This window comes from Setaria italica, chromosome VIII, assembly GCF_000263155.2.
Source record: "Setaria italica strain Yugu1 chromosome VIII, Setaria_italica_v2.0, whole genome shotgun sequence".
Lineage (NCBI taxonomy): Eukaryota > Viridiplantae > Streptophyta > Magnoliopsida > Poales > Poaceae > Setaria > Setaria italica.
The window spans coordinates 9,869,820-9,878,868 of NC_028457.1; the positions used below are offsets into that span (position 1 = coordinate 9,869,820).

The 9,049-nt window shown below is 42.8% G+C and overlaps 1 protein-coding gene across 1 annotated transcript in view; it reads left to right on the forward strand.

The window, feature by feature from the left end:
* The first annotated feature begins 5,103 nt into the window (after nt 1–5,103).
* LOC101756578 (protein NRT1/ PTR FAMILY 4.4) overlaps nt 5,104–9,049 on the forward strand; it is a 7,642-nt gene continuing 3,696 nt past the window's right edge. Inside the window, exons 1-3 of the mRNA XM_004978967.3 lie at nt 5,104–5,482; nt 5,618–5,835; nt 6,421–6,867. Coding sequence (XP_004979024.1) covers nt 5,353–5,482; nt 5,618–5,835; nt 6,421–6,867 — 795 coding nt within the window. The 5' untranslated portion in view covers nt 5,104–5,352. The remainder of the gene's footprint in view (nt 5,483–5,617; nt 5,836–6,420; nt 6,868–9,049) is intronic.

Sequence of the window (9,049 nt, forward strand, 5' to 3'; positions counted from 1 at the left end):
AAGCAGAACTATTATTCTTAGTTTGCAAGTACAATACATTTTGATTTAGAAACTGCACAGTGTCATATTTGCATCCTTGAAAATTTCCATTGTGGCTTTTCAGCATTTAATTTAGCAATTACAAAAAAAAAATCTCATCAGTTTATTAATTTTAAAAATTCTGCATCTATTATCATGTGACCAATAATTTGCATAGTTATATATGTTCTGGACGTGTGGTCAAACTTACGTAGAGTTGACTATACAGATAGGTTACATATATTCTGAAGTTTTAAAATTGATTGGAAAGCATAATTTTTTTTGGAATTTCATAGTATGCAAAACTAATGGAGTTCATACTGTAGACAGACCCGTATAATTGTCCAGCTCTACAGACCACCACGTAAAATATCCAGTATAATTGTACAAAAGATCTAGTGATGCCTTTACTTTGTTTCTGCCCAATAGATCATTTCAGATATTATTAGTTTCTAGCTACATGTTAACAAGTAGCGATAATAGTGACATCAATGGATAAACATTTGATCACTCTCTATCCTGAAAACCTTCTGAAAGATTTCTGGCGGGTGAGAAAGTTTCAATTTAAAGGTTAATTCTCACATCACAAACTTATTTGTTATGCAAACATTTTAAATAAAAAACTCCTTTTCAAAGTACCCTGAGTCCTGACTCCCTCGCCTTGTTAGACAACCTAATCAACACTTTACTGGATGGTCAAACACAGTTTATCGACTAGATGACCATATGGTGTTTACGGTTGATGCATGGTGAGTTGATTAGGCGATTTACTTTTCATTTCAGATCTGATGGCGTACATAATGCTTCCTCCTATTTTCACTATCAAATGCAACTAGGTAAGTTCAGTTTCAGTGAAGTATATGAATAAAGTATCGACAGCGTGTACCACGCAAAACAGTAAAAGCAGTAGTCGCGATGGTGGTGGTGAACAAAGATTAAAAAAACAAACAACAACCAACCAACCAATGAAAAAGCTACAGATCAGTAGTGGTAAAAAAAGTAAAATCAATGGCCTTGTAGTGGTTGATGGTGTATGGTGCTCTTGGCATTTCATTTTACTGGTAGGTACTGCCTCCGGTCTGATTTGCCTGTCGTTGACTTGGACAATCTGATCCTGTTCTCATCGACATGTGCACTGTATAGAACCTTTTCAAAGGAAATATATATAAGGAACAAAATATTGAAAACTTTATGATGATAATACTTTTGATGACAAATATATGTAATAGCATCACTATTAAGTGATATTAAATCTGAAAATTTTATGTACAGTAACTGTTCTAATTCTAAAATTTTACGATGGGTATCTGAGAATATTACAGATATGTCTTTGGTGTCCGGAGTTAGTAATGGCATGCACTAGCCATGTAGTGGTATCGGCTAGCTGGCTCAAAAAACTTCCTGAAGTACCAAGCAACCACACCCACTTGAAGCCTATTTTTAGCCACCCGCACGATCACAAGCACACAACAAACAACAAATTATTTGACCACCAAAGGAAGCTCATGAAAGTGTGTGGTTCACTTGGTCATGCGTGTGTGAAAAGACCATGCTATCATGCAGCCTTTAGACTTTGGACAATATATGTGCTTGTAGATAAGGCCTCGTGTGCATACATGTACTTTGGTGGACATTGGGAGCGTGATTTGTGCGTGTTTACAGCTATAAAAGTAGCTGTTTTGAATGTGCTCACACATGCTTAGTTGTCTGCCTATGCATGGTTCTCTCCTTGTCTGCCCATGCATCTTTTTAATATTTTATTTTGAGGCAAAACGCATCTCTCTCTAGTGAGCATACTTCGTATCGGTATATTTTAATGTTGCAATGGAGCGTCTGATGAAAAAATTTCCATTGGATATCCGGACGCTAGTAATGTCATAGCTATAGATAGCCTCCATGATACTATTTACTATAAAAGCAGTAATTTGGCACCAGAAAATAGTAAAAGTAATTTTTTAAGCTAGCAGACCATCTTAGAGCATGGCCCATTTGACAATTCACAATGTCAGAAGCTAGTTCGTCCATGTGAGTTTTCTATTTTCTCAAAACAAGTACAGATGAATTTGAAAATGACCATTGTACGTGGACATCATGCACATCACACCAAATGATGTTATGGGAACCTGACCCAGGTTGCGGCTTGCAGGAGAGCCGGCAGACCGAGGCCAACCGCAGCCAGAGAAGCGCTTCTCTTGTATAAATATTGAAATAGCGCTTATTTGATAAGCGAGTTTGAACCAGCTTCTACGTTTTAGTACAAATGGAGGTGGTGAGGAGAAGCGCGGCTAAAAAAACTGAAAAAATACGCCATTTGACTTCTAGTTTCAGCTTATTTTGGCCATAAGCTGGATTTAAGCTGTTCCAAACAGAGCCAAACCAAGCTTTACATGAAGTTTCCTTGAATATAAGCTGTCACTGGCATAATCATGCTGGTGTAAAGGCTTGTTGCTTTTCGTGGACATAAACTAGACAACCGTGTCAAAATCTTGGCATATGTGTATGATAATCAAGCTACAGCTTGTGAATTGTGATCCATCTTGCAAGTTGACTTGTAGTGAGATTGGAAGACAGATCATCTCCCATTTGTTGCTCCTGCTAGCAGGTAGAAAGCTATGTGCATATAATGCGAAATGCGGTATAGGTTAAGGCAACTCTGATCTGCAGCAAGCAGGATCACTAGCTGAGTTCACTACAGGATATTGTAACATATGGTACCAATCATTGCCCTCACTGAAATTTCTGTGAGGCATAACACAGTTGAGAACTTATTCTGTTCATGCAAGATCTTTCTCCAGAGAGAACGAAGAGAGAACTAATGGTTGTGATTCTGATGAGTTTGGAACAAATCGGAAATCTGATGCCAAACCACATCCAATGCTTTAACTAATACTAATGTTGATGATAACCATTTTACTGGCAAGTGGCTAGTACTCTAATGTTATTTTTTCGCATGCTGTGGTGAATGGCAAATGCTGACTATGTCATCCACATTGATCCAAATGCACGCTGCCAGTTGCACTGGGGTGTCCTAATCAAGATCTATTGTTTGGATCCTGAACAATCTGGAGATACAATGCATCATCAGACAATCACCAAAGCAGTCACCCAAAGAACTCAACATGCTATTAAAAATTTGCTATCACTGATAAAGGTTGCTTTGAGCAACATGTCAACCCCGGCAAAGCCACAATAGCCACAATACTTCACAACTTAGCACAATCTTTTTTTTTATTTCTGTTTACAAATTAGCTTTATTTACTCATTATTTCTAACACTGTTTTAAGAGCAGCACAGATGCAAAAGAACTAAAAGATATTGGACGCCAATAGCATTAGAGCAATTAATTAATGATAATACCCATGCATGGTATAATGTGACACTCAGCCCAATTTGGTTGGCCAGTGTGGCCCATGAGCGCAGGTGCGCATGCTTTAGTACCACCTTGCTAGTTGAGCAAGGGTGGAGCCAACTTATAAAGCTTTGTCAACCAGCCATAGTACCTTCGGGTTAACTCTTTTACACGAAATGAGGATGAAAGTATAAGTAGGATGCTATGTGTACGCGTGCTTGCCTCTCGGAAGGGCTAGGCGGTGCAGCTTTGGAGGACGGGGTGTTTACATATAAACTACCTTCAAAGTTTTTAATTTTGTTTACAAATTAAAGGAGCTTACTAATTCCTGAATGTTATCAAACCTTCAATAGTAGATCCAGTCAACATCATGATGGATAGCAAATCTTCAAATCATCCAAAAAATGCAGGGGAGCAGGGGATCATGCATGCATCCGACAGCTACATTTGCCCAATTTAGATACATTCCAAATATCCTATCCATTTATGTCGGGAATATTTAAATGTTTCATCGTATCTTCAAGATAAACTACGGAGATTAACCGCTGATGCTGCGGTACCAAGCTACAAGCAAGTGTAGCCCAAGCTTTCTGCTTCCCTGGTCCTATACCACTTGTGTCAGCAAAGCACAGATGCCATTGGATTAGCCACTGCTTAAGGAGAATATATGTGCTGTACTGTTTGCCAGCATCAGTGGGAAAAGCTGCATGATTGAGCATGGCTAGGTCGGAATAGATTTTGGTTAGAGGTGTCCACTTCCCATTGGAAAGTTGTGCGTATGGCCAGTGTTGGTTTCAGGCCCATGCCTCTGCCAATGCACTCCCCCAAAGCACAAACAATCTCTGACCTGCACGGAGAGCAACTGCTCACCACAACCAATTCCACTCACCCTTCGTCCTTTCACCACATATAGATGTAACATTCAGTCAGTGATCACTGTTCTTTTAATATTATAGTTCTAATAAAGGAAGTTCAGATGCTTAAAGGTTCTAATAAACACTTCAAAAATGTTTTTTAATGAAACTCACTTCGAAAATGTTGCGACAGTTCAACAAAACTAACAGATTCAGAGGTTCAACTTTGTAAATGGCAACAGTCAATCACGATCAGAGTCACAAGCCTGAAGCTTCACATTTATCTCCAGCTGTCTGGATCTAAATTCTGAAACGACATAAAAAGAAAGGAAGATGCTCTCTTATCTCATAAGTGATGGCATGTGATAGAATATCTCTTCACAATGTGAAGATTACCTCCGCTCAAGAATAGTTGTCGTCGTCCAAGAACAAAATGCAAGCTTTCTGAATTTTATATTTTTAATGCTATTACACATCAAAGTATTATTCAGATTTGTCACAGTGGAACAATATTAACCTTTATCTCCCAAAATACTTCCATGGCATGTAAATTTTTCTTCGCCAATATCCATTTACAAAAACTAATCGTGAAATATATGCATCCAGTAGAGTGCATACTATCCCCATATCCAAAATAAAAGTGAACCATATCCAAGGTAGTAAAAAGGATAACACACCCTCTGTCTTATCCTTCTTTTTTCGACATTTTACGTCAGATTTCTCATCAAGTCAGTTCCTCATCAGTGAGAGCGCATGATTAATTAAGATGTTTTCGGTATACTTATCAACATTTCCCGCATTTTCTCAAGGGTAAACAGTAAACACTATGCCATGATAATTGGCTCCTCCACCCAGGGGCCCTTATAAATAACCGGCCCAGTTACCTAGAAATTTACCAAGTCGGCACTCAACTCCTACAAGGTGGAGCACAACACACTAGCTCCATAGTGTGCTCTAGCTTGTAAGGCCACCCAACAAGGTCTGGTGACCATATAGACTTGTAGTATCAACAAGAGCAGAGTAGGGAGCCAGAGAGAGGAGACACTGGAAGCCAGCAGGGAGCAGAGAGCACTGTAGGAGGGAGTAGTGTGCACTAGTGCAAGCTGCAAACTCGGGTACAGGAAGAGAACGATGGATATTGAGTCCAGGCAAGGTTCCAAAGGGGACTCCATGGCTGCATCTGAGGTCTCTGTTGACTGGAGAGGCAGGCCCTGCGACCACCGCAAGCATGGCGGCATGAAAGCCGCCGTCTTCGTCCTAGGTTCGTGTTCAGACTCAGAGTTTATATGTTTAGCACAGAAGAGTTCTTCAGCAAGCTTGCTTGCAATTTTCTTGTTTGCTCTGTTCTTGTTCTTTCGGTTCTTAGTTTTGTTAATGAAGTGTGTCTCTGCTGCAGGGATCCAGGCGTTCGAGATGATGGCGATTGCGGCGGTGGGGAACAACCTGATCACGTACGTGTTCGGGGAGATGCACTACCCGCTGTCGCAGGCGGCCAACATCGTCACCAACTTCATCGGCACCGTCTTCCTCCTCTCCCTCCTCGGCGGCTTCCTCTCCGACTCCTACCTCGGCAGCTTCTGGACCATGCTCATCTTTGGATTCGTCGAACTCTCGGTAAGCGCAACCATAACAGCCTGAACAATCAATCCCTTCAATGATTTGGGTGTAAGAAAATAAAGATGCCACCTGAGGCCTCCTTAAAAAAAAACTTGATTGCATTCTTGTTTGTTTCTGTGCAAGAGGGCCTCATCATGAACAGGATCATGTAGTTTAACTTGAGCTCTTTCCCGGTTACTATTCTTTTTGTTTTTTTCTCTATAGTAAACTAAGTCGTACGACACAAACTAAAGATGCGGAAATTGAACATTAACCAAAAAAAGGCGATGCTGCAACTTTAACGGCCTGAAACAAAACGAAATGATAGGCAAATAGTAACCGGTTTCATTTTGTCAGTGAGAAGAGAAAGAGAGAGCCGTGTAGTAGGCAAGTAAAGGTGAAGGAAAGGACAGGAGGAAATCATCACCCCCAATGGCAACCCCCCTAGTGCGCCCTCAGTGCGCTCCTCCCGGAATTAAACGCCAATCCACTTTCTCAAATCTTTGCTCTCGTTCAGTGCATCGGAGCAATGGCGACAGCAGAAATGCTGCAGTACCTGAACCAACAAACTTTCTCAACGATCTTGCTGGATGTGTATGGCAGGGGTTCATCCTGCTGGCGGTGCAGGCGCACCTGCCGCAGCTGCGGCCGCCGCCGTGCGACATGATGGCGGCGGCGGCGGCGGCGGCGTGCGAGGAGGCCGGCGGGGTGAAGGCGGGGATCTTCTTCGCGGCGCTGTACCTGGTGGCGGTGGGGAGCGGGTGCCTCAAGCCCAACATCATCGCGCACGGCGCGGACCAGTTCCGGCGGGGGAGCGGCGGCGACGCCCGGCGGCTGTCGACCTACTTCAACGCGGCCTACTTCAGCTTCTGCGTGGGAGAGCTGGTGGCGCTCACCGTGCTCGTCTGGGTGCAGACGCGCTCTGGGATGGACGTCGGGTTCGGGGTATCCGCCGCCGCCATGGCCGTCGGCCTCGTCAGCCTCGTCGCCGGCGTCGCCTTCTACCGCAACAAGCCGCCGCAGGGCAGCATCTTCACTCCCATAGCCAAGGTACGTACACGGACAGGCTATAAATTGGCAACGTACAAGGCTACAAGTATAGCATAGCACTGCACCTATGATTCGGTCCTGTATTTTTTTTACCGGTAGGCAAGGTGATTATTTTGCTTTGTGATCCTTGTGTTCATGAATATACCTAGACTAAAAAAAACCTCTAATATATGGTAGGTAGTAGCATGACAAGAGGACATCCACGTAGGAGGAATTTGTTAAGTGTTGAAGCATAGTTTACCAAGACTGATAAAGAAATCGCATAACCAAATGCCATGCCTAATACAAAATCCATAACCTTGCCATGCATAGTTTACACACGTGTATGCATTAGCTACAAATTATATAATGCAATAACACACCTAAGCGAACATCCTTCCATCATAACCGATGACAGCTGATTTCGCTGTGAGATCGGTGCATTTAGCAATGTATGGACAGATCTAGACAAAATATGAGAGAGGGCATACCGTATTGAGAGGTTTTGCTAAAAACTAGTGCTCCAGCAGATTCTCTTTACCTTTCCTTTTTTTAATAATTATTGGAACAAACCAATAATTCACCCCAACTCTCCCAATATAAACGGGGAGTTATGATTCTCCTAATACGGTAGTTGGATTGGGATGAGATTATTGGAAACTGGAAAAGCAACTCTCCCAAAAATAATGAATAACATATTGGGATATCCTAATCAACTAGTTATTGGGAAATATTTATTGGGGAACTGCTGGAGATGCTCCAAGGATAGGTAAATTTAGAAAACCGAAATATACATGGTGAAAATTATTAGTTAATATTGGTGAAAAATTTTAAGGGAGGGTACGTGCCATCAGTCCCCTCACTAGGATGAATTTATGTACGGGGTTCGCTCCCAGCACCATATCCAAATGCAAAATCATTGGTAGGTAACCCGTCCACGTATACACTGCTGGGGAAAGCGCCTTTAATATCGGTTCCTAACCCCCCCTTTAGAACCAGTTGTGCAATCGGTATTGCTACTTCGGTACTTAGGGGGGCCTTTAGTACCAGGTCAAATAACTGGTACTAAAGGTCTTTTTTTCTTTTTTGTTTCTTTTCTTATTTTCTTTTCTATTTCTTTATTCTATATTAGTAGTTTCATGGTGAAAAAAAATTAATAGCTCTTTGCATGCCATCCTGTTATGCACCCAACAAGCACTTATACGAATACAGACAAAACAAACAAAATAGATGGCCTAGCTCTTGCACAGGCAATTGGATCGATCATGCATTTCATACATATAGCAGTCCAATACTTTAAATTGGTAGCAGCAGGACTCAAACTAGAATCAAGACTCAAACCGGTAGCACAACTCAAACTGATAGCAGACCATCTAGATAACAAAATAGTAGGACTCAAACCGGTAGTCTTTCATGACAGTAGTTCATCAAAATAAAAGAACAATAAGTAGTATAATTTCAGATACAGGAGCACTTCATTCATCCAGCAGACATTAGCACTCTATCCTTCAAGCACAGCAGCACCACCAAATGACAAGACCTGATCTGGAGAAAGGAAAAGAGAGAGAAGTAAGAAACATACCTCAATTATCTTTAGAAAATAGGGCCAATGTTATGCACTCCAAAGCTTTGGATCTCTCAGCCTTTGCTTCTTCAGTAAGATCACTGCTGGAGCACATAGAAAATCTCTATAATGGTCTAGCATTTTACTACTAGTGTCGATTTCACATGCATCCTAAGAGTACAACACTGCAAGTCCACTTGAATGTTTCAGACATACTTCTACCATCAAACAATCTAACAAGCAAGCCAAATAAATTAACGACGCTCGACCCCGCATCCCGCCAGTCCGGCTACCCCTCCCCAACGATCCACCGGCCACCCCTTCTTCCCGGCCGACCGCCGCTCCTACTCGCCGGATCTCCGAGGCACGCCTTAGAGGTCAGGCGAGGAGGAGCGGCAGCTGGCCAGGAAGAACGGGTGGCCGGCGGGTCACGGGGGAGGGATGGCTGGGCGTAGCTGGCAGGATGTGGCCGGGAGAGGGGCAGGTCCGGCAAGGGGAAGGGGGGAGAGGGGGGAGTGCACCGGATTTTATCACCACCGCCACCCCCCGGATCTCGTCCCCACCGCCGCCGCTCCATCCGGATTGGCTACATCTTGTCACACTGAGCCTGCTAGCCATCCTCACTCCATGCCCCGATGG